Here is a 27,222-nt window from a genome sequence, read left to right on the forward strand (position 1 = left end):
ATAAGGAGGCAGGGTAATTGCATTTTGTCTATATTACACTTAAGCAATATCAGACTCGTAATCTTGCTATATAGCCCTACATCAGCACTTCTGTGATTCGGCCGCAGGCACGAGGCCGCATATATACCACAGTTAGTTCCGATCCTCGAATCTGATTGGACGAGAGACGTTCCATGAGCACTGATGGTCTGACAGCATCAGCACTCAGACGCTTCACTGTGTGTATCACTCTGCTTGTGTTCGTCATCCTATATTAAAGTGTAAGAGCAGTGCATATGTGTTAGGTGATACTATCTTTATTTTTGAAATTACATATGTTAGCCAGCAGGTGGTGGCAAAAGAAAATTTTTGTGTGTATGAGACAGTCGGTGACGTAAAGTGAATCCGTTAGTCATTGTTTACATAGAACAGCGATCCATGAGTTTCCACATTGGATACATACTGTTTAAAATGGCGGAGGACATCGCTGTTTCTATAGTGAATGACATTTGCGCACAGGCTACCCAGGAATATAGAGGAATACCCTGCTTGGATGTCTATATATTCCACTGAGAAAGCTGACCTTCAGAAAGCTGTAAGCATCTCTGATTGGGTGTGGCAACAGGTGATTGCATTTTCTCTCTCTCTCTCTCTCTCTCTCTCTCTCTCTCTCTCTCTTCCATCCGTCTATTCTTGTTTATCGAATAACTTGTTAGAAACAGCACAAGCCGTGATACTATTTCTGAACTTAACTTTTTAAATTACTGAATGAGTCTTAGACGCATCATTTGTTTTGAACCAGCAACGGCAGATTCTGATCGGTCGTGTAATAAAGTAGTTCCATACACAAATGCATTTTTATGACCGTACTCAGTTTTTCCTATTTTTTTTTTTTTTTTAGATGTACTTGTTCATTGAACTGTTATATAAGCAATATCACACTCGCAATCATGCTATATGGCCCTACATCAGCAATGCTGTAATTACCTACTGCACTCGGCCTGTGGCCGAATCACAGCAGTGCCGATGTAGGGCCATTTCGCACTCTTGCTCGTGTGATATTGCTTAAACAAAGAGAGTAAACGTGGTTCGTGGTTGTTGTTACTATGTCATAGATTCGGGTCACAGGACAATGCCCAACATTCCCCAGTGAACTCTGACTGGGAATTTATACCTACCTGGGTAGGGTTGCACCAGCTGTGCGTAAGTTGGATGTAAAGTTCACACTAAAGGCTTAGTAACTACTAGTTGTTTGTAACTAAGTCAGAGCTTAATTTGGTTGTACTACCTGTTCTTAAGTCAAGACTTAACTAGTAGGTCGTAAACTCTCCGTAAAGTAATACATAGTCACATATTATGATGTTTACCCGTATTTATCCAATAAACAGACTTCAAATTTGTACACAGAAGTGTTAAAAAGCCCATTTCAGTTTATCTCGGTATGGTTGATTTTCAAGTTTTTTGACGTAACTGTCAGCTGTAATAAATTATATCTCCATTAAAATACGATACGTAATAAAAGTAGATTTTATAAATAGTATATTTGCCCTGTGTAAATAACAATATATAAGAACTATATCTCAAATAAATAAAAATACATCATAAAAGCTGTCTAATCAGGTTGTGACTTTTTCATGATGCTTTTGGTTTTGTATCGTTAGGTCGTTGTTAAAAATGCCAGTGTGAACGCTAAGCGAACAAGGACTAAATGTATCATTTTAATTTTTGGCCCGGACCAAGAGACCCGAACTACAAGTGTGAAGGCAACCTAAGATTCTGAAACCTTTGTTATTAATGACACCTGTGGCCGTTAAGTGAACTGCAGCCAGCTACCTGTTGCTTATGATCGGGCTCATGCTCACACTCCATAAGGACGTGATGCGAGCATCAGCCAAAACAATGACATAACGTGCAAATAGACTGAACGTGATTCAACTGCATTAAAATTACACAGTTATGATTGTTTTACTACAACCTTTGAGAATGTATATTATATTTTATACTCCAGTGCTGGAACAAGGCTAAAACAAAGTGTGGATATAGGTCTGACAATGCGAGACTGTAGTTTGAAGTAATACATTTTCTTTGCATGATACATTGACTGCATTTATACGATAGCCTATGTCGGCGTTAGCTAGCTAGAAAGCTTTATCAATAGCTGTTAGCTAAAGTTGGTGGATGATGACTGTAGCTATTTATAAAATAGACTGTACATTATATATATGTTGACTCAATTCAATATTGATGTGATTCCATTACAACTGTCATTTTGATATATCGATGAGCTATTGTTTTATAATAATAGAATGTAAATATTTTTACGTTACATTACACTAATGAATGGGTCTTTTTGCATTATCTTGAACATTATCTATAGCATTCATTTCATGTGTTATTGTAGTTTAGCTAAAATTACACAGATCAATCCTTATGGCGTGATATTTTACACACTTTGCATTTATGTAAGCTTACCTGTCCAATAAGAAGAACACTAATTCAGGGTCGGTTTTGATCTCCAAAACCTGGTTGCCCTGCTGATGTTCACTCTAGTTTTCGCTCGACCACGATCACGTTTCCGATTAGTTAGATGGTGTTATGACCTGCAGACGAGCAGGTGAAGGCAGTCGAGGGGCGAGGATCTACTTGCAGGTTCTTTTATTAAATAAACACGAAAACACAGAATAAGACAAAACACTGGGAACAAACAAAACATCCACCAGGGGATAACCAAAATATAAACATAAGAAACAACCACGGAGGAACACGGAACTAAGAAAACACGGCAGGACAGGCAACAGAGCGAACATAGAAACAGTGGAAACATTAACCTTCATAAACCTTAAGAACACGTACAACATTCATGGGCACACGAACTGGGAAAACACGGCAGGAATGAACACGGGAAGACAGGCATGGGAGCGAACATCGGAACACGGGAACATCAGCGACATCACAACAGTTGAGACAATGAACAACAAGGGAATGGGGAAACAGTATTGTTTAAATACACAAGGACAGGATGATTACAAACGACTGGAACATGGTGATGGTGGCGGTGACACGAAAAACACGGGGCAGACAACCAGGGATCGTAACAGATGGGATTCAGTAGATACATAATTTTTTTTTTGGCTTACTCTGAGTTTGTGTAGGAGTCGGTGTTGTGCTGGGAGCTGGCCATTTGCTGGAATCCATTTCTAAGATAACATTACCTAGTGTTGCAGACGGTCTGTTGACGCGAAGAGAGGCAAGGCTCTCGGGAGCATGCATAAACGTCACATCCTTTGGATTTTCCCGGCAAAAGCAACCCGCTCCCTTCACATGAAAATCAGTCTACAGGCTTTAATAGGCAACCTAGGAAGTCCGGGAAGGGCTTGTATTTTTAAGTTGCGTTACAAGCCGTTCACACATTGGCAAAAAAACATTATTACATGAAAATTGTGACATTGCACCTTTAAGTTGGTGCAAGAATAAAATAATGGTTTAAAAAAGATTTATTTTTACTACGCTCAGTAGTCTAACACTGCTCGTCAGTGTCATTTGAGCCAATCAAATCGATGAAGGCAGGACTCAAGTTTAAGAAGCTAAGTGGGAACCTTGTGGATTATTCCAGTGCCGTGCATCAGCAAGAAGTTCAGGAGTGTTTGTGTCACGTAAGATGTAAGTTTCTAACTAAACATGCAATATTTGCCCACTATTTTATGACTGAAATAACAGTAATTTCCAGTGGTGCAAACTATTCACCATTTGGCGAAATTTGCAGTTTTGAATTAAAAATATGTCACATAAAGTACGTGATTTGTATGTCATTCATAATTTTGAACGTGAAAACGTTAACAGAACCGTTTTCAGCATATCAGGTTTAAGACAAAGAGCAAATGTGTGAATATTGTAAAGGAATTGAATGAATGTGGTTATCTGGAAAATTAACTTGATATTGTCTAACAAAATGTATCTATAACACAAACTAGAGTGTTTTCACCATCAGATTAAAACTAGAACATGGTTAGACTGTGACTTGTGGCTTCAACTGAGTTTTTATTATGTGGCAAGGACAGTGTCATATTTGTAATGCAAATATTATTAGGTAATAATAATATTTAAACCAAAATAAGATTTTCTAAATAATTTCTTTATGTATTTAACTCTGAATTTTGTACAGCATCACCTAATAGTCTTTTAAAAGAGACCATTTGGTTTTGAGGATAAGCCACCAGTTAACAGAGTAATTCACCTAAAAATGGAAAATGTCCTTTTACTCACTCATTTACTCACCCTTATGTTGTTCAAAACCCATATGCTGTTTTATTTTAATTTTTTTGGAACATAAAAATATATATTTTAAGCAGCTCTGTTCCATAGAATAACAGGTTATTGTGAGCAGGAGCTGTCAAGCTTCAAAAAGGACAAATACTATAAAGTGTAATAAAAGGTTCAGTATAAAGACATAACAGAAGTCCATATGTGCACTATATTCCAAGCTTTCTGGGGCCATACAAAGCTATGTGTTGTATGTACTACTTTTATGGTATTTTTATTTTATTTTACTTTGGACCTTGACAGCAGTGATCAATATAAACAGAGCAGCTTTAGGATTCTTGAAGAAAATATTTTGTATAAAGATTCTACAAGGAGGAAGAAACAATGAGGGGACAACTTGAGAGCAGTAAATAATTTTGTGTATTTTCTTTTTGCTAGCCAGCTGGCACAGTCATGTAATTTTACAGATACACCAATGATGAAAAGAAATTAAAATTATATTAATCTTTTCTTTGATACAGCACCAAAAAGATTTTGTCTTGTACTCTGTGAACTTTAAAAATACTTGTATCTTTTAAAACCAAAAATGTTATCGTGTTTCAAGCGTTCTTTCAGAAATGTATTACATTCAGTGCCTTAACTATATTAAAGGAGCAAAGAGGACCATTATATTTGTGACCTCAACACCCATGACCCCAAAATGTTTGGTCCCAGGGGGCCTGGGTAGCTTAGCGAGTATCACCTGGAGTCACCAGTTCGAATCCAGGGTGTGCTGAGTGACTCCAGCCAGGTCTCCTAAGCAACCAAATTGGCCCAGAGTCCCATGGGGTAACCTCCTCCTGGTCGCTATAATGTATGGTTCATAAAAACTTTCATAAACCTGGCACTGTTTAACCAGTAGTCAAGAAACGCAATAGGTGAGGTTAGGCGTTTGGGTTAGGGGATAGAATCTATAGTTCATACAGTATAAAATTAATTATGTCTATGGAGAATCCTCCATACGTGCGTGCGTGCATGTGTGAATTTTAGCAAACTGAATGTACTGCAATCTCTGATTGGGATAGAAATGGCAATGATGAATTAAATGAAATTAAATATATAAATATAAGGACACTAGATGTAATAAAGGTTAATTCAAAGATAAAATAATAAAAAAATTTAAATGCAAAGTTGTAAAATTAATAATATTTCTAAAGGTTAGCATTACTTAAAATATCAGTGGGTACTTCAAATAAATCATTTAGGTCGAAGGTTTTCGGCTGACAAAAAAGTTGGTAGCCACCTGCATTGCAGTTCAACACAATGAATATCTCTGTTTCTGTTTATAACTTACAGCAAATATTGCGGCACTCGCGGGAGAACGCGACGAAGGTGATCTTCCTCATCACTGACGGCTATTCCAATGGCGGAGACCCACGGCCCGTGGCAGCGGCCCTGCGGCAGAGAGGCGTGGAGATTTTCACCCTGGGCATCTGGCAGGGGAACATCCGTGAGCTACACGATATGGCCTCTCACCCGAAAGACCAGCACTGCTACCTAGTGCACAACTTCGCTGAGTTTGAAGCTCTGGCTCGACGTGCCCTTCATGAAGGTGCGAATGCGTCACAAACACTTTTAAAGAATATTCCGGGTTAAATTCAAGTTAAGTTAAATCGACAGCATTTGTGGCATAATGTTGATTACCACAATTGTTTATATATATATATATATATATATATATATATATATATATATATATATATATATATATATATATATATATATATATATATAGGCCTACTGTTCTTAAAAAAAATAAAATAAATAAATAAATAAATAATCGCGGTCACAGTTTGAGGCTTATTTTAGGAGGGCTTTCAAGTTGAAATGTGAAGTTTATAATTTTATAAAAGCACTTGCATTAATTCTTCTGTTAAAACGTGTGTAATATTTGAGCTGTGAAACTGTTTAAATCGCAATGCTTTGAAGTCCTTTGAGGGGTTTAGGGTTTGTTGACATTATATCTACATGGCAGTGAAGTTGTAAAATTTGCTATAGGCCTAACTTTACACAGAAAAGGTAAGTAAGTGATTTTATGTATTATGTATACAATTGAAAAATTGAGTATTTTAAAGTTTACGGATTGGCCCCATTCACTTCCATTGTAAGTGTTTCGCTGTAACCCAGGTTTTGCATTTTAAAAGTAAATAAAAAAATAAAGAGGGAGGGAGGAGTCGAAATGCATTTGTGTGGTAATCAAGATTATGCCACAAATGCTTTGAATGAGCTTCACTTGTATTGAACACTGAATATTCCTGGAATACTGGATGGAATACTGACAGAAATACTGTGTTTTTACATATTTTATATCCAAACAATATGTTATCTAAAACAAACCAATCCTCAAATTTACAAAGTTAACCATGTAAGTTAGTCTGTGCAAAGACATCATAGTTACAGTTACTACTATAAACTCATAACACTTTTATTAATTTCTTTTTTTTTTCTGTGGTGGCTAATGCCAAGTTACCACGTTTTATTGTACTATATTATTGTACAATAAATGTAGTAACTATGGTATTTTGGTGGAAACTATTATTACCATGGTGAAGTTTTGTAAAGGGAAACGAGGTGTGATGGCCAATCCAGATAATTTTTTTCCTGAGCCTGACAAATATGAATCCTTTTTAATTCCAATGTAACAGAAAACTGGTAAAATTAATCAGTGTTATTATTTCTGTTGGCTGTCTGGCAATAACAGATCAGCTTATCAGAGCTCTCAGCTCAGCCAGCCACATGAACTCAAACGACCACTTTCTTCACAATGATATCACCTGACTACACCAAACCCAGCGAGATATAAAACAAAGAATCTCTCTGGATCCAACCAGATCAAAATTTTTTGAGCAAGGGGAGGTTGTGATATGCCCAAATAAAGCAGTGGCATTATTTATTCTCACCTCACCTGTTGTGATATCATGTCTGTGGTATCCTTAGTCCAAGACAAGTTGCTTGACCTGTTTGTGAATGCTAACATCTGGAGAAATGCATTTGTTTGTATTTAGGGAGACAAAACTCCTCTCCTGCCAAAGTGAAGGTATTTATAGTTAGTTAGTAACGTAGCAGATGCCAATACCAAAATGCACACTCATACAAACTGTTCCAGAGCAGCTTGGAGTTCAATTAGAGCGTTAGGAACGAATGAATTATGAGGCCAAATTCTTTCTTTTTTTTTTTAAGCTAATAAATGATTTTCTTCAGCATCAGAGAAAAGTCTAATATTCTCAATGTCATATTCTCTCCATCATTCTGTCTTTCTCGTTCTTTTCCTCTTTCTTTTCTCTGTTTTTCTTTCTTCAACCAGATCTGCCCACTGGAAGTTATACCCAGGAGGATCTGGCCCAGTGTTCATCATTGTGTGAAGAGGGAAAGCACTGTTGTGATATAATGGCCAGCTGCAAATGTGGTACACACACAGGGCAGTATGACTGTGTGTGTGAAAGAGGATACTATGGAAAGGGGCTTCAGCATGAATGTACAGGTAAGGCTGAAATGTGAAATAAATGCCAGATCCTCTCCTGATATGAAGTAGAAGGAACACGTCCATCAAATATCCACAGAGACAGAGAAAATGTCAAACAACAGAGCAAATAGATGGCACACTGAAGTATGTTGTCAGAGTGGTGCTTAAGCTTCCATTTTGTTCTCATAACAAACCCATAAATATGATGTAAAACATTCACCGTCATCACTTTGTATACTACAGTATACCACATAATATGCTGTATTAACAATTTTTTGCAGTTAACTTAATACTAATATGGCAACCCCTGCATTTTGTCCACCCCATTAAACTGTTTGAAGAAAAAGCAATGCATCATGTAAATTAAGATGAATTTATGTTTACATTTTTAAAGTGCAGTCCCATTAAAAATATCTATCATACTGAGCTATAAATGAGCATTAAAATAATCCTACTGCCTTATTAAAGTGAGTAATGAGGTGTTAGGAAAGTGTTACTGGAACAAACACCAGGTGAACTTCTTCTACAGAGTTTGGTGATGGAAGTTTCTTATATTCACAGTGTTAACCAAATGTTATTATGCATCACTTGCCTTCACACTTTATCGCATTCTTTTTTTCATAACATACATGCCACCAATGAGAACACCTTTTTTCCCTTCCCCAATTTGGAATGCACAATTCCCAATGTGCTCTAAGTCCTCGTGGTGGCGTAGTGACTCGCCTCAATCTGGGTGGTGGAGGATGAATCTCAATTGCCTCCGCATCACTCCGCGCATCTTATCATGTGGCTTGTCGAATGCATTACCATGGAGACCTAGCACGTGGAGGCTTCACGCCATCCACAGCGGCATCCATGCACAACTCATCACGCGCCCTACCGTGAGCGAGAACCACACATTATAGCTGTAACGGTTACCTTGTCTTGTCTTTTCCGTTGCCCTTTGTTTGTCATTTTTGTCACTTTTGTAGTTCCTTAGTTTTCACTTTTGGCACCCTTGTAGCTCCTTAGTCTTGTTTTCCCCCGTGTTTACTGTTCATTGTTTTCACCTGCCCTTGTTAATTTGCCTTTGGTTTCTGTTAATCACCTTGTCATCTAGTTTGTGTTCTGTTTGTTCATTGGCCCCTTTGTCCCATGTTTTTGTATTTATATCCTGGTTTTTGGTTCAGTCCTTGTCTGTCGTTGAATGTTGTTGTTAGCCTGGAATGTTTCCCCTGCCCGTGTTTTTCCTCAGTCTTGTGTTTATTTCCCCATTGAGGGTTTTTCATTTGTTCCCGTATTTTCCGTGGACCTGCCTTGTTTGTTTTGTTATCAATAAAAGTTGAACTGCATTTGGAACCGCATCTCCTCGTCTGCCTTCGCTGCCTCATTCATAACAGAACGACAGACCGCTATGGATCCAGCAGTTCAGTGGGCAAATTACCACCTGCTCTGCTTGAGGCAAGAGGACCGCCCTATAGAGGACCACATCCACGACTTCCTTAAGCTGGCGAGTGTTTCGGATTTCCCGGACTACTCACTGGTGGTCTTCTTCAGAGGCAATCTGCACCCAGCATTGAAGGAGCGGCTGCCACAGGCTACGCGTGGCTGGACCCTCCGCGACTTCCTGGTGGCGACCCTACTGGTGTGCGACTCACCGCTCGCGGTGGGCGTTGCTGGGGGGGACCCTGCCTCGCCGTCCGCAGTGGTCGTAGCCTCGACCGTCCCTGAGCCAGCGCCCGTAGCCTCGACCATGCCTGATCCAGCGCCCGTAGCCTCGACCGTGCCTGAGCCAGCGCCCGTAGCCACGACCGCCCAAGAGCCAGCGCCAGTAGCCACGACCGCCCAAGAGCCAGCGCCAGTAGCCACGACCGTCCAAAGGCCAGCGCCAGTGGTCGCGCCCGTCCAAAAGTCAGAGCCTCCCGAGCTTTCCAGAGCTCTGCCTCCCGAGCTTCCCGAGCTTTCCAGAGCTCCGCCTCCCGAGCTTCCTAGAGCTCCGCCCTCCGAGCCTCCCGAGCTTTCCAGAGCTCCGCCTCCCGAACTTCCTAGAGCTCCGCCCTCCGAGCCTCCCAAGCCTTTCAGAACTCCGCCTCTCGAGCCTCCCAGGGCTCCGCCCCTCAAGTCACTCGAGTCTTCTAGGGCTCCGCCCCTCAAGCCTCTCGAGCCTTCCAGGGCTCTGCCTCTCAAGCCTTTCAGGGCTCTGCCTCTCAAGCCTCCCGAGCCTCCTACGGCTCCGCCTCCCGAGCCTCCTGAGCCTCCTACTGCTCCACCCCTGAGCCTCCTGAGCCTCCTACGGCTCCGCCTCCAGATCCTCCTACGGCTCCGCCCCCAAAGCCTCCTGAGCCTCCTACGGCTCCGCCTCCTGAGCCTTCCTCGGCTCCGCCTCCTGAGCCTTCCTCAGCTCCGTCCTCAGAGCCTTCCAGGCCTCCTGACCCGGCCCCTGTCCTGTGGCCTCCTCCCAGGCCTCCTGACCCGGCCCCTGTCCTGTGGCCTCTTCCCAGGGCCTGTGACCCTGTTCCTGACCTGTGGCCTCCTCCCAGGCCTCCTGACCCGGCCCCTATCCTGTGGCCTCCTCCCAGGCCCCCTGACCCAGTTCCCGTCCTGTGGCCTCCTCCCAGGCCTCCTGACCTGGCCCCTGTCCTGTGGCCTCCTCCCAGGCCTCCTGACCCGGCCCCTGTCCTGAGGCCTCCTCCCAGGGCCACTGACCCAGTTCCCGTCCTGTGGCCTCCTCCCAGGCTCCCTGACCCGGCCCCTGTCCTGTGACCTCCTCCCGGGCCCCCTGACCCAGTTCCTGTCCTGTGGCCTCCTCCGAGGCCTCCTGACCCAGTCCCTGTCCTGTGGCCTCCTCCGAGGCCTCTTGACCCGGTCCCTGTCCTGTGGCCTCTTCCCAGGCCCCCTGACCCGGTCCCTGTCCAGTGGCCAGCCCCCAGACCACCTGAACCTATCCTTGCCCTGTGGCCAGCTCCCAGACCACCTGAACCTGTCCTTGCCCTATGGCCAGCTCCCAGACCACCTGAACCTGTCCTTGCCCTGTGGCCAGCTCCCAGGCCTCCTGAACCGGTCCCTGTCCTGTGGCCACCTCCCAGGCCCCCTGACCCAGTGCCCTTTGTGTCCCCCGGACTGCCTGTCTGCCCCTCGTTGCCCCCTGGACTGCCTGTCTGCCCCTCGTTGCCCCCTGGACTGCCTGTCTGCCCCTCGTTGCCCCCTGGACTACCTGTCTGCCCTCTGTGCCCCCAGTCAATGGTCATTTGTTCTTCCTGTTTTTTGTTTTGTTCTGTTGATCGTCTGGAATCCGATCCTTGAGGGGGGGCTCTGTAACGGTTACCTTGTCTTGTTTTTTCCGTTGCCCTTTGTTTGTCATTTTTGTCACTTTTGTAGTTCCTTAGTTTTCACTTTTGGCACCCTTGTAGCTCCTTAGTCTTATTTTCCCTCGTGTTTACTGTTCATTGTTTTCACCTGCCCTTGTTAATTTGCCTTTGGTTTCTGTTAATCACCTTGTCATCTAGTTTGTGTTCTGTTTGTTCATTGGCCCCTTTGTCCCATGTTTTTGTATTTATATCCTGGTTTTTGGTTCAGTCCTTGTCTGTCGTTGAATGTTGTTGTTAGCCTGGAATGTTTCCCCTGCCCGTGTTTTTCTTCAGTCTTGTGTTTATTTCCCCATTGAGGGTTTTTCATTTGTTCCCGTATTTTCCGTGGACCTGCCTTGTTTGTTTTGTTATCAATAAAAGTTGAACTGCATTTGGAACCGCATCTCCTCGTCTGCCTTCGCTGCCTCATTCATAACAATAGCGACCATGAGGAGTTTACCCCATGTGACTCTACCCTCCCTAGGAACCAGGCCAATTTGGTTGCTTAGGAGACCTTGGTGGAGTCACTCAGCATGCCCTGGATTCAAACTCGCTACTCCAAATGAGAATACCTTTAACACCTTGAGAAGTCCATTCTAAATCAATTTTAAGTTATTATGTTAAATAAAGCTAACAAATGAAGGTTTTTAGAACAATATCTCAGCTCTGTAGATCCATACAATGCATGTGAAAGGTGACCAGAACTTTGAAGCTCCAACAAGCACATAAAGGCAGCGTAAAAGTAATCCAAATGACTCCAATGGTTAAATCCATATCTTCAGAATCAAAATGATAAGTGTGGAATCATTATTTAACAGATCAATATTTCAGTCCTTTTTTACTATAAATTCTCCTTCCTGCCCAGAAGGTGTCGATATGCACAAAGAATACTAATTGACAAAAACAAAAGAAGAAGAATGTGGAAGTGAAAGTGGAGATTTATAGTAAAAAGAAGACGTAAAGACTTAAATATTGATGTTTTTCGCACATATACCTATCATATCACTTGTGAAGAAATTGATTTAACCACTGGAGTTGTATGGATTACTTTTATGCTTCCTTTATATTTTGTTTTCTTTTACTTTTAAAGTTCTGGCCACCATTCACTTGTATTGGATGGACCTACAGAGCTGAGATATTCTTCTTAAAAATGCTAACAAAAGTCATACACATCTGCGATGGTATGAGGGTGAGTAAATGATGAGAGAATTAAAATTTTTGGGTAAACTATCCCTTTAAAACTTGGTGCTTCAGGATTGGCTACGAGAAACAGAACCAATGGCGTTTGGGATCATTGACTTCAATGTTTTCTCTTTTCTTTGTTTCATAGTGTTTCTCCTTTTACTTGCTGATTTAGAATGTGATAACAAAAGCTATAAACAAACAAAACTCTAAATCACAATCAGATGTTGTTAGGGCAATAGCATTCCCCACAGTTAATTTCTGTCTGACTGTCAATTAACAGCAGAATGTTTTAATTAATTGGCAGATTGCAAATGCATAGCTGGCCTGTGAAGGCCACCGGAAAAACAAAATGAAAGCCAAGGTTTCTTGTGTCTGTTCTGCGGGCTGTTTTATATATTTCAAATCATGAAAAACAAAGGGACAAAAGCTAATCCTGGTAAGTTCTTCTGGGAGCTAATATTGTTTTTTATGGACTTTGCAATCTTTATTCCGGTCAGGCTCATTTACTTCTGCCCACAGGTCAAGCTATAATCTTTTGTTGATGTTTAAGGATTTTATAAAGAAAGGCGCTATGTACATCATTAGAGCTTTCTGAAAAGCTTGAAAACGTGCAATGCACTGTTGTCTAAACAGCAAAAAACCTAGTGCTCAATAACAAGACCAAAGGCCATTTCATTTGAACTGACCTCTTTCCACTATTTAGTGAAAGTAAAACATAGATGACATGAATGAACATAGATGAACAGAAACAGACAAAAGATGAATGACACTATTTGCAAAGCTGTGTGTTTTGTTTTGTGACTTAAGCATTCCATTGGCACTGTAGTGACCAGACATATTTATTCAGAATCGCAATTTGTGTTAAGCAAGCCAGTGTAACTGATAAATGCAGTAACCATAATGCATCGCAGCTGTTGTGTGACAGGGACTGGTTGTCAGAGGTCAGAGCATGTTTGAGAGGAGATGCTACTTTATTTAGTCATATTATCGTAAATATGTACCCTCAGCAGAACGCCCCGGATTCCACACGCAAGCCCCTAGACAAACATAAATCTATCCAATGAAATAAAACTCCAAGTAAAAAAGTACAAGGAATCTGGGAAATGTTGGCGAGCTACCAAGTGAGGAAATGTTGCAATCATGTTTTTTGTGTTTGACCTCTTTCTGTCCCCCTTCTTTTCCTCCTTGTCGCCCCCTTCTGCAACCTTGTGAACAACAACACCCCCCATCAACTCTCTGGAGTGTATAGGAATGAACTCAATGTGGATTTAGTTAGTAAAAAGATGAAAGTGTGTGCCACATGTGCATATGTATGTATATTACTGTGTATGCTTTGGTGCGTGTGTGACACCCAGTCTTGTTTGCAATAACAAGCAATTGCTCATAAACCAAGAGACACATCAGTAGTTTTATGATAAATTAGATGTGAAGGCTGGAGGGCCGATATTCATCACACATGGTGACAGGCAGAGTGCCAGTAAACAGCTCTACAGTCTAATACCTCTCCAATACTGAAATCCAACACGTCTCAGACTCTTGTGTCTAATACCTTCCAAGCAAGATGAGCAGGAACAATATATACTGTAGGACTGAAGCTTCAATCAGTAGCAATTTAGCAATAATTTATATGGTGAATTTACGTAAATTGGCCCACTTTACCTTAATTCGCCATATAATGTATTTATAATTTTGCAATCGTTTTCCTGCTTTTTTTTTTAAGTAAAGTGAAATTACTTACTAAAAATGTCTTTTTTAGTAAAACTAATACAGAAGACACTCAAAACAAGTTTGAAATACTCAACATTTTTGCAAATGTATTGTTTACACAGACCAAGATATTTTATGCATTTGTTCATTTAAATTAACACTAATTACAACAAAACTCATAATGTGCATCTTTAACCGCACGTTGTCATATCAACAACCATCCAGTAAACACTGATTTCAGTTCACAAGCCTTTGGTGCATATAACACATAGTTCATAATTCATTTTGAGGTGACGAAATGAATGACTTGCAGTTCAGTACATTTTTTATTTACTAAAAGGACTGGCTGATAAGAGCAAGGGGTTGCATCTGCATTAGTTTAAGAATCTGCTTTCGAGAGCAAATAATTGAATCTACAGTCATGAAAGTCATCCATTTCTTGTATTTGTTTGTAATGGAACTCATTCTGAATAAGAACCAGTTCCCGCGACATGGGTTTGAGTACAGCCAACATCATGTCTAGAGATTGTTTCCACCTCATCTCCCCATCATTTCCTTTTTATTGCTCTACTTTGTCTATTAATAAAATGGTACAAGTCCAAAAAATTGAGTGGGCGTACTTTTATTCTTTTTCATCTCTTTCTTGCCATTTGCATCTGTAATCTCTTCCACACGTCGAACAAAGACACATGTCAGGCAAAAGATGAACATCCAGTCTTACAAAACCAGGTTGAAGGTTTTAAAGCTCTCCTTTGCCTTTTCATTCTCTTCCTCATATTCCTCATTTTTCATTGCTAATAACTCTTTCACTTTCCAAAACTCAATGCCACATTGCCCTTTCTCTAATTTCCACTATCTTTTGATGCACCTTTCCTTTCACCCAGTGTTCGTCTTTCGTCATGTTTTCCATCTTCCTTTTACAATAAACCTCCCCGTGCTGGTTTCCTACCTGCCAGGAATGAAGTCAGAGGAGATGCTGTAATGCATGTTTGGCTACAGGGGCCTTTCATTTCTACTGTGGTGCAGTGCCAACCTGGGCTTCAGCAAACAATCTGGAAAAAGGTTTTAGTGTAGTTTTATCATTCCAAGTGCTCTATGTTCAGTGAAGTGTGAAACGGATGACTTTGTCTTAAACCCCAACCACTTTCTTTCTGCTCTTGAGGGTCTATTTCTTGAGCTTATAGAGTACTGTATTAAGTATATTAGTCAGCCGTATCCATTTAATCAAAGTTACATTTTCTTGAACTCTGTTTTGTATGAAGTCACCCTGCCTAATGTGAGCTGGACTAGACTGTTTGCACATAGTCAAATAAGAAATTACCCTTTTCTAGACCACTGATGTTAGATCTGAACTGTCAATCATCTGATGTAAATTTTATGTTAAATGCAAACTGCAACTAGATTTTCTAAAGAAATTGTGAGTGGTGCTTTGCCTATGCAAGCTTGCCCTATGATGCTGGGGTGTTAAGGGCTGTCGCCAAAGTGTTTTTATGCAATTGCTAAGCTGTTCTTTTATGAGTGGTTTTTAGCATGTTGCTAAGAAGTTGCTAGGAAATTCTGCGTGACTGCTTGGATGTTGCTAGGTAGTTGCATGAGTGTACTGGGTGGTTGTTAAGGGCTCAAGTCAAAAGAACCCAAATATCTAACTTTTTTCCTGTTTCATGGTCTCCCACAGAAAAATCATGAGTGTGATCTCTAAAAGTGAGTAAAAATAAAGATTTTCTGATGCATCGCAATCTTAATTTGAATGATCTCGATATCGATTCTTAAATCCCAAGATTGATCTTTTACACTATTGTGCAATTCTCCACTACAATGAGAGGAAATCAATTGCATTTGCAACCAAATTTCGAGCTATGCAACTTCAAATGCATATATTTTGCAACTGGCTGTTAAATGTTTACATTTCACTCACCAGTAATTGTGTAGTATAGTGGTGGTGTATTCAGCAGTGAGATCCTTTCACTGCTTGTTGAGATTAATAGTTGTTCTAGGTGTCCAAACATGAGATCCACACAACACATTTGTCATTTGAATAATGTCTCTTTTAATACCCTTCCTTTTCTCTACATTCAGTTGCGTATCAAAAAAATAAAATAAATAAACATTTAATTCTAATCATGTATGAGATGAGATAAAGCCATAAAGAAACCTCTCTCGTTAACATACGCTCATCTACAGATGCTCTTTACAGAAATGGCGGTTTTGTTAAAGAGACAGTACCTGTTTAAGCATGTGTTCAACAAATCAATGTAAATACTTTAAAATAGGACAAATTATGTAATTAAACAGTAACAAAATTTAATAAATATGAAATATAATATCTTATTTATTGATTGAATTCATGGATTTGTTTATTTAAAAAAAGGCTAAAATGTGAACAAAATGATGAAAAACATATATAAACAAAATATAATTCACAGCATTAGCTGGGAGACAATTTCTTTCATATGTAAGCAAAAGGGAAATTATAACTGAAATATACCCATATAAATCGATATCGAATCGAAATCGAGAGCTTGTGAATCGGGATCAAATCGTGAAATCTCTATCAAAACCCAGCCCTAGTGATCCCTTGATAAAGTAAAAGCACACCTCTCAATGAACTACACGACTTGATCATTCATGTCACAACAATTGGTGTGGGACGAGTTATGCATCAAAGTTTTTTACGAAGGGCAATGTTTGAGCAATAGTAATGGTGATGCTTGGCATAGCAAGCATGGCTTATAACAAGCCTTATCTACTAGTAGTCATTAATACCATTCTATCAGCCTGAAATACAACAACTGTGTTTATGAACACAGTTCAATTATAATTATACATTAAAATAATTAAACACTGTACAAAAGGGCACAATGATCTCCGACTGTACAAAGGGGAGATCCTCAAAAAAATGTTTGAACTCAGCCAGTATTTTTGGATTTCCTTTTCAAGATAAAGACAGATGGTTGCTCAACTTTTGGTGCGCTCTGCTCCAGGACGTCTGGCCAAACAGAGCAGATGCCTTTGAATATCAGGAGACAGTAAGGTTCAGGGTCAATCGGGTTCACCTAAATTTTTTAACTTTATTGGATTAAAGTGAAGATTTCTGTTTTTGCAATATTGTTCGGACAGGAAAAGATCCACATGAGGCTTCTAAATGAGGCTTCTTTGACCTTGTGTCAGTTTTGCACTCTCTGTGGCAGTGAGTAATAGGTAGATATTGAAAGTTGTTTCTGGCCTGAAATGAGTGCAAAGGGAGTTTTCTATTTGGCCCAGCTGCCACAGTGTGGTAAACTATGTTGATTAATGCCTTTGGAAAGAGAATGTAAGTTTATAGTTTGTAGAAAGTGTGTGATCTTGTAAAGTAACTGTTACTTTAGGTCATAAATAGACACTCGTGCATACAAGAGGCGTGTGCATGACCATAAATTTGCTTGTGAGGAATAGTTTGTTTGAGTGTATGTGTGGGTTGACTGTAAACTGACTGCAATTAGTGCTGCCGGCAGGTGGGGGGTGATAAATGGGACATTGTGACAAGAGTCAGTAGCTGAGCTGCACTAACCTTTCAAGCATCTTTTTTATTTATTTATTATGCTGTACTTCTCTACTATACCCCTTTTCCCTTGACAGTAATAGAATAGCTCACTATGTCAGTGTAACTGGTTCTTAAAATAGATTTATAGTATGTGTGCTGTGTAAAAAGAATGCCACATGCTGACTGAACTACCCTCATTAAGCTCTCATTCCACTCTTGAGAACGACCCAAGTTTATAACACTGGATTGGGATCAGGAATGGGAATAAGCAGAAGAATATGCAATATGTGTTGCAGTACAATCATATTGTGATTCTTTGATTACTATATAACGATTCAAAACTATAATATAAATATTTTACTCACTTGTTTCTCATTCATCTTCATTGAACTTCGGTGACTTGTGCAAAAAATACTGAACTTCCTGCTTAATTTTAAAGCCATATAAGTAGCATAGAGCATAGGCACATCAGTGTCATTAAAACAATTATGTGAGGGAATAGTGTACCTTGGTTCCAGCTTGTTTATCTAAAGACAAAAACCCTTGCAGTCTACCTGTATGGAGGATTTGTACGAACATCCTTTCAAATGAACCACATGAACCACCACTTACACTCATCCACCACTTTATTAGGTACACCTGTATACCTACTTATTCATGCGATTCTCTTATCAGCAAATGCAGAAACAGGTCAGTAGCTTCAGTTAATAATCACATCAACCATCAGAATGGGGAAAAATGTTATGTGTTCCTAATAAAGTGGTCAGTGAGTGTATATTCTTAGCTTCTAAAATAGATGTAATCCAATCTTTGTCTTCTCGAAATACTTGAAAAAGATAAAATAATATATATATATATATATATATATATATATATATATATATATATATATATATATATTTATTGTTTATTATTATTTTTTAATTTTATTGCCTCTAATTAGGACACTGTAGTTATTATAAATGACCAAGGAACATTTAAGCACAGCTGGTCAACACAAATATCTTTGGTATTGGTGAAGGGTGATTCAATCTTTAATGTACACCGGCTTTAAAAACAAAAAGCAGCACCTTATATTGGATTCTTTATTTTACCGGTAGCCAGTGCAATGATGCCAAAACAGGTGTAATATGATCCCTTTTTTTGGTATTTGTTAAAAACCTCACCGCTGCATTTTTCACAAGCTGCAGGTGAGAAACAGATGACTGACTAATACCTAAATACAGGACATTACAGTACTGCAAATGGGTAGAAATAAAAGCGTGCATAACTTTTTCCAAATCTATAAAAGTAAGGATAGATTTTAGCTTTGAAATAGATCTTAACTGAAAGAAACAGTTTTTCATAACAGCATTTATTTGCCGAGCAACCTTATAAATGACATTTTTAAAACCTTTCACATAAATCTATAGAAGGATTTTTAAAAGTTGTAATAACCAGATTAAGTACTTTATTTACATTGTTAAACACAACTCTCGGATTATGGCTATTTCGTGAGATAATCCCAGAAGAATAGGTAGATCTGGCCACCTTAACAGCTCTTTGATAATTTATTAAACACTCTTTCAGAATATCATAGGAAACTTGTCATTCAGCCTCTTACATTCAGCCTTTCTACATTCTTGTCTAATGGTCCAAGTAGTGCCATTTAACCACGGTTATGTGAGTTAAATAGAGTCAACCTTCTATGTTTCTCCATCTTTTCTGCAGCTATTATGAAACTTTTTCATGTCTCTCTACAGAACTGGCCTTTTAGTGTGGATTTATTGCCTTTTTCTTTGTGTATGAGTGTGAGAGACAGTTAGAGTTGGAAGGGGAGTGTTAGCGTTGCTCCATGTCCCCATTAATTTCTGCCCGTCAGTTTATGTGCTATCAGCCAGAAGTCCCCTCTCTGAACCCTCTGTGTTTACCCCACTATCACTCACTGCAGACAGAGGTCTTTGCTACTGAACCTCACACCCTCTGCCATTACTTAATCATTCTAGACAACTATGGACCCATGCACACAGGCTTAAAGCAACAGTATAGTTACAAATGTTTGCATGTAATAAACAGATTTTGAAACAGCCTTTTTATACTGGCTCTACAGATTGCACAAGAAACTTAATTGGCAAGCTAGTTTTTATGTTTGCTTGTTTGTTTGTTTGTTTATTTTGTGACATAAAGGTATAGTTTACCCAGACATGAAAATTCATCATTCATTATTACACTTGCTTTATTTTGTTTCAGACTTATGGCTTGTTTTCTTCTGTGGAACACAAACAGAGATGTTAGACAGAAAGTTTGTGAGTATCCTCAGGGAGTAAGCTCAGTCACTTTCTCTGCATCTTTTTACATACAATGAAAGTGAACGTTGACTAAAACACACATTGTACTTAACATCTCTTTTTGTGTTCCATGGAAGAAAAGAAAGATATATGGCTTTAAAACAACATGAAAGTGATTAAGTCATGACAATTTTATATTTTGAGTGCGAAAAAAGGAACTTTCACTTTAAGGGTTGGCTTGAGAGAGAACACAGTGGATTTAGGGTTTAAACATTTCCAAGCACAAAGTCTACAATCAAGTTTTTCTTCATTACAGAGGTTTAGGCTTAATTTGATTTAAACAAAAAATTGCCCCTTTGGCAGAATCCAGAGCTCTGCACTACTCAGCCGATGACCCCAAACCCTAAAGACAGACTCTTGTTTACAGTGTTTCTGACTGTTGTGGGGCACTTTGATCTGGTCTCATTGAGGAAAAGAGTTAAATTTTTTCTGTCTGCAAGAGTAACTGGTGTCAGTGGGTCATGGTTTCAAAGCAAAGACTAACAACTGATGCACAACATCATAATTGCAGATGGTTTTTTTTATTATTTATTTTTCCCTTTTCACATTGCATTTGTGGTTGACCTCATTTTCTAATTCAGAGCAACAAGGAAATGATGAGATCTATATAAACATGCAAAATGCCATTTTTGTGGCTGAAAACAATAGAATGTGGTGAACTGGTTGTAGCTTGAATTGATTCTTTCATTTTAGAATGATGATGTCTTTAAGGACACTAAAGCGATTTACAGCAATTTAGTTTATATAGTGTTAATTAAGGTAAGGTGAAGAAGACACAGCCATCTTTGCTATGAGAAAGATGCAATATATGCTTATGGGTAGTGTATGTGTTTGTTTATGTTGTTTTTACATCTGAATTGCATCTACATCCTGTTTGACATACTGCTTTAGAATACAGGGATTTTATGTCCAACATGGTGTGTGATGTAGTTGTTTGTTCTCTGTGCCACTGAAAGAAGATTTAAATTGTTGTGTATAATTCTAGTGTGGCCAGTAATGTGGTTTAACTCTAGAATTAGTCCAGTTCACATTTCACTTTTATTCAAAAACATTTTGTCCATGTTTTGGGCATAAAGAAACAACTATATGCACACAGTGGTGGAAGTATATGCATGTTTGAATGATGGTTCATGTGATATGATCAAATAACTTAAAATATGCTGCTCTTAGGTGTCCTAAAAATATTGTTTTTAAAACTGTGGACTTACCACATACATGTACTTTGAGACTGTGGACTTGCCACACACCTGCTCCTTCAGCTCAACTTGAAAAGCATGGAACTAACAATGCAAGGTCATGGGTTTGATTCCTTAGGAATGCATAAACTAATAAACTATAAGTATACCTTGAATGCAATGTAAATTGCTTTGGATTAAAGTGTTCACTAAATGCATAAATCTAAATTTGCAGAGTTTATTAAGGTTATAAGGTTTAAAATAGATTCATTATTAACCCCAGTAACCAAATAACTAAAATACTCCTTCCACCTACCCTTTTTCTAGTATACAGCACATCACATAGATGCACTCAAAGCTAACAGACATGAACTAAAAGCCACAAAACAAAAATTTTATTTTCATGGGGTATTTCATTTACAGATTTAAATGTGATCGAGCAACATTGAGTGGAAAATATTTTTGCTGTACATTTTGATTTTGGTCATATGAACTAAATCGATTTGTCTAGATCTATAGCAGCTACAGTTGTAGAGGAGACAGTGGAGAAAAAGATGCTGCATGAAGCATTGCCATTGTCGGGAAATGCATGTTGTTTCAGTTGAGGTAGACTTTTACAGCTGCATCGGAAATGCTCAAAATAAGCCACGCTTCCACATGGTCACTCAACCATCTGACATGCTAAACACATACTAGCACTTTAAACCCCTTCCTCCTCTCCCTGGTTCACTAAATATTGGCCTCTTCATATCCTTTCTATGGGCTATTAAATTCTTGTCCATCTGCTGGGTTAAACCCCTTTTTGTCTCAATTTTTTTTCTCTTTTCTTTCTCCCTTCTTCTATTGTGGGTTTCCGAGAGGATGAGAGTTTTTAACTCAGAGTTATGAGACATGCAGCAGGCAAACAGCAATTACCTACACCACTCAAAATAGCCTTAATCCTAATTTTAAATATTCAGAAATATGTAGAGCTCAAATCAGATCACAGTATATACTTAATGATTATCAAAGACTATCTTATACAGACATGAGGGTAACCTGATAAAAACAGAGCTCCACCAAATGAATATGCACCCGTAAACACAAGTTAATATTTGTAATTTGGCCTTTGATTTATGAATTTTTCAAGAAGAATCTGTCATGGCTGTTGGAGAATGTTGTAACCATCTCATAATTCACACATATATAAAAACTGATTTTAGCTTTATCGTAGCTGATGGGGGAATTAGTTGGGCTTGAAACACTACAATTGTGCTAATGGATCATAAATTATCTTAAACTTCAGTGTGTAAAGAGTTCATAAAAGATGCTTTCTACAAATAAATGATGGTGTCAATGATTTCAGGTGGTGTTCGGTTTGCTAAGATTTGATCGGTTAGTTTTTATTGAACACCTATTGATTAAATTACCTACCAGCCTTAACTTTGTTTGCTAATGTTTAACGAAAGAATGTAAATTGTTACTGATTACAATTTTGTTGTGTAATTTGTAATCCTCATCATATTACATTTCAGAAGAAATCTACCCAACACTGCATAAAGCATAATTATCTAATTAATTGTATCATAGTCATAACACCTATGACCATTTTTATTAAGCCTATTGTATAGTATCAGTTAGAATATATTCACAAGCAATTAAATTTTTCCAGCATTAGTTGACCTCACATAGATTTCTCAAGGCAATCGGTTTGCAAGCTTACTCTAAGTAAACATAATTATTTGTCTCAAGTAATGTGAACGTAATTATTTAAGTAACGTTAACTAGTTACAAGAAAGCTTAACTCATCTCCGATTAAAGCATCGTTTTGATTTAATTATTTAAATTGGGTTATAACATTTCTTATTCAATATAAGGGAAATTATGACTAGTCTGTAGGTTTTGTAAAGTAGAATGGAGGAAAGAAGAATGCTTTAAATTTAACAGGCTCCAAGAGGTAACACTAATCACCCTCATGGTGATTTCACAAAAATCAACCAGCTACAACAAAACAACAACAATAGTCATAAGAATTCAAACTAAATACATTTTTATATAAAAAGTAAAAAATAATTATTTTACTTCACAAGTTCCTTTTTTTGACCAAACAAACATAATGTATTCAAGCACAAGGGTTTATGGGTATTCGCACAGCTGCAGTTTTGTACTTGGTAATTTTGAGTTAGTTGTACTCAAAGCCAAAATTTAAGAATGTATGTATTTGAGTTATGATTCCAAAATGTGGCATTTCAAGTAGTGTAGGACCACTTAAATGTTTTTATTAATGACAACTTTAGGATTTAGAGAGTTACAGTAACATAATTTAAACTAGTAAGAATAGTAAAAATGTCAGATTAAGTTGAGTAAACTTTTTTTAAATATAATTTGTGATTACTATTAGTATTTTCAGTGAGTGAATATGTTTCACCACCCATCTCAATGACTTCATCAGCTGTTGGATGCTGGGGAATTCCAGCCATCAGACAATTCCTAAAAGCCATTTGGATAAGTGTCAAAATGTCATCAGTAGAAAGACAAAGTTCTACCAGACACCGTAAAAATCTCAGTGCATTTGTGTAAATGTGAGGAAATTAAATATCCAGTTGCTTACCATTTTTCCCAGAATTTTCTTCTTTTTTTTTTTTTACATTTTGAGAAAGGAAACCAATCATCAATAATAATAAAAAAATCGCTATTCTTGAGCCAAGCTATTTTAAATCAGTCACCCTGAAATTATTATTTTTATTATTTAAAAAAAATATATCTTAATGTATAATAATAAATAAATAAATATAGGAAGTTTTATTAGTTTAGAGTTCCACATTAACAGGTTAGCCTTTCTCTGAGAAGGTTTGTCTCTTTAATCTTTACATTTAGTCCTTTAATGCACCGCTACAAGAGCCATCAAGTGCCATTTGTTCACTGTCGGACATCAAAATCCTCTGCTATGATCAATGTTCGTGTTATTATGCATAATCCAAAAGTTAATTTGAGAGGTTGTGGAGAGTATGTGTCAGAATTCATTCTGCAGATTCTGTCTGACACTGATAAATAGTTTAGCTGAAAAAAGGCTTATCAAACTGTTGGATGCTGTAAACTAGGCCTAGGCATACGTTTTTTCACGCCCACTCAGTATTTATAATCTAACAGCCAGGCTATTCATGTGCAGTGGAGGGGAATTTCGCACATTTACCCACTACTGTCTACAAGAAATGCTGCTAGACACAAAGACGTGTGCCTGAGGAAACACACCTCATTCTGATTTGAAGAACAGACGAAAGGGTGTTTGATTTGCTTTTTGTTCAGAAGTTAATCCGCGCTTTGGTGCTAGATGTGCTGGTTTGAGTATATCTGTAACTGCTAATCTCCTGGGATTTACACACACAACAGTTTCTAGAATTTACTCTAAATAGCGCCAAAAACATCCAGTGAGCGGCAGTTCTGTGGATGGAAACACCTTGTTGATAAGAAAGGTCAACTGAATGGCCAGACTGTTTAGAGCTGACAAAGTCTATGATAACCCACATAACCGTAACTTTATAATTGTGGTGAGAAGAAAATTATCTCAGAATGCTATTCTGAGATGCGGGTTGGCGCTGTTTTGGCGGCACATGAAGGACCTACACAATATTAGGCAGGTGGTTTTAATGTTGTGGCTGATCAGTGTATATTACAGAGTGTAAACAGTTGTCATTTCAGACACATCTGTTCTTCAATAGACATTTCTTTCTGAGAAAAGCAGTTTTTATATCAAAACATCAAATTGCAATACTTACAGAATCACAGTATCACAATACATATCGAATCGGCTAGGAAATATAATTGAAATATCGAATCTGGAGGTTTGTGGCAATTCCCAGCCCTAGTTCTAACCTATTCTATCAGTCCATCTGTATGTCTGTGTCTCTCACTTTAGTGCAGATGCACACATTTTTTCATTGTCTTACATTCTTTCCCCCCATCTGTCTGTTTACTTCTCTCTTCCTGTCTCAGTTTCAATGTCAATCTTTCTTTGTTTATTTCTGTTCTTCTTACATAAATTCTCCCATCTACTTTTCTGTTTGTCTCTTCGTGTATGCTAGCTTTTCTTTCAATCTGTTCTTTTTGCTTTCTGCCCATCTGCTCATCTTTTTGGGCCCACTGTTTCAGAGTGAGTGGCCACCCATCAGCACCATCTTTTAAAACCCATTTCCAGCCATTAAAAACTCAGAACACCACAACATTGTCAAAGGCAAATTAATGTTATTTGCCTAAAAAATTACTGGGCTTCCTGTTGACCGAATTGAAATGATTGTAATGATGCTAATACTGCATGGAACTGGAAGACTCAAATGGAACATGATTTACAGTAATCTCACATATAACACGTTATGAAACCAATTAGACAAAACAGTGGTTGTCTGACCGGCTACTTGATCTGTCCATACTGATTGATGGACAGGTGCCAGTCTCTGCTGTATCAGCAGCAACACATGTAAAGGGCATGTGTTGATGGTTTTGTGTATATATTGAACAAACAGTCTGTAAAATTGACCCTTAATGTGTTTAGTTAAGGAAATGTAAGCACAGCGTAGTTCTAGCAGGAAGACTAGCAGCTGTACATCATCGCACCATTAGCTGGATAATTCCCAGCCAATCACATGTAAGCCATTGCTTTATAAGTCTGCACACATTGCTGTTTCAATGTGCTAACGCTGCAACCTCCACCACCCCACCATCACCAGTTGAGTCCCGTCCTGCACGGGTGTAGGCTCCTTCAATTTCACTCAAATCTGTGAGTCTTCCTGATAGAAAGATTATGTTCTGGCAAAAAGGACCATTGTGTGTGTATGTATGTGAGAGAGAAGAACAGAGAAAGAGGGAAAGGGGAAAGAGGGTGGTGGTTTTAAATGATGGAAGAAGTGACATTTTTGACTACCCGTCTCAGACTACAGGGCCCATAATATTTATATTATCTTAATTTAATCTTACACTGAGTGTGCCTTAATATTCTCAGAGATTAAGTCCACCACTTTGACTCAGTTGAGATGTCTGGCTGGCTGTACAAAGCAGCTATTGATAAAGGCAGTCTAGATTGTTTCTTCTTGATATTTTTACATGAGCTTATTTGGGAAGATTCTTGATATTTTCGCCAGAATTGTTCCAGTGAAAAACACAGTTTAAAAACTAAATAGCCTAAAAATATGCTTGGAATTTCATGAATCCACTGTTAACCTCCAAAGTCTACTGTATGCATCATTTAAGCAGTGGAAAGTTAGTCGTCTGGGAGTATTTTGGTTTAGGAACATATTATCAGATGGCATTTTATCACAAGTGTTTTGATTTAGTATTTATCAAATACATTGACATTGGGCTAATGTAATTTATTTAAGCCATCTTAAAACTGCAATGACAACACAGAAGCCATATTTACAGGGCCATATGTGCCACAAAAATTTGCAAAATGTTGCAACCATCTTCATATTAAAATTCTAATTTTTAACACTAGAGCAAACACTTAAAATAATAGCTTAGCCAAAAATAACAATTCTGTCATAATTTGCTCACCCTCATATCGTTCCAAACCAGTATGACTTTCTTTCTTATGTGGAATACTAAAGGAGATTTCTTAATGAAGATCCCCCTGCGTCTTTGCAATACAGTGGCAGTGGGTATTGCCTCATTTTAAAAATTAAAGGAACCAAATATATCATAAAATTAGTCTATGCAACTCATTTGTCATATTCCAAGTCTTCTTAAGGCATATGGTAGTTTTTTGTTGCATTACACACTTTTGATTCTAAGGGGAAAGGTGAGGTCAGAGCTGGCATATTTTTTTTGCGACATTGTACCTCTACACAGTTTGTAGGCGAAACAGAACAACCTCAGAGACATTTTAACGGTTCGAAATCTGTGTTGTGACAAAACAATTGCTGGAGTTTACAAATATTTGCCACCAAGCTCACCTTTATTGCTGCTCACAGCATGCTGGTAAAGGCAACAGTATTATGTAGCTCTATCCCAGCTCAAATTTTTTTTATATGGTTGTAAAAATACAAAGGGAAATTGTAACGTATGACAAAATCTAAGGTTATAGGAGCAACACTTCAATTTTACAACCTACTGATGAGATGGCATCAAATAGACTGGAAAGAAGGGTAGCGCTAAGATAGATGCCATCCCAGAGGGGAAAAAATGAGATACATATATGGTCATGGCAAATGGAATCACAATATATATGACTGCCACACCACCATATCTTGGCTGAGTGAAGACACATTTA

At 38.5% G+C, this 27,222-nt stretch overlaps 1 protein-coding gene across 2 annotated transcripts in view; it reads left to right on the forward strand.

Annotated features, from left to right (window-relative positions):
- Positions 1 to 27,222, forward strand: part of LOC127655044 (sushi, von Willebrand factor type A, EGF and pentraxin domain-containing protein 1-like) — a 105,891-nt gene that overhangs the window by 24,399 nt on the left and 54,270 nt on the right. For both annotated transcript variants that reach the window (XM_052142640.1, XM_052142648.1), the window contains exons 2-3: positions 5,575 to 5,830; positions 7,583 to 7,759. In XM_052142640.1, the coding sequence (XP_051998600.1) occupies positions 5,575 to 5,830; positions 7,583 to 7,759 (433 nt within the window). The remainder of the gene's footprint in view (positions 1 to 5,574; positions 5,831 to 7,582; positions 7,760 to 27,222) is intronic.

Source organism: Xyrauchen texanus, chromosome 2 (genome assembly GCF_025860055.1).
Source record: "Xyrauchen texanus isolate HMW12.3.18 chromosome 2, RBS_HiC_50CHRs, whole genome shotgun sequence".
In the NCBI taxonomy this organism is placed as follows: domain Eukaryota; kingdom Metazoa; phylum Chordata; class Actinopteri; order Cypriniformes; family Catostomidae; genus Xyrauchen; species Xyrauchen texanus.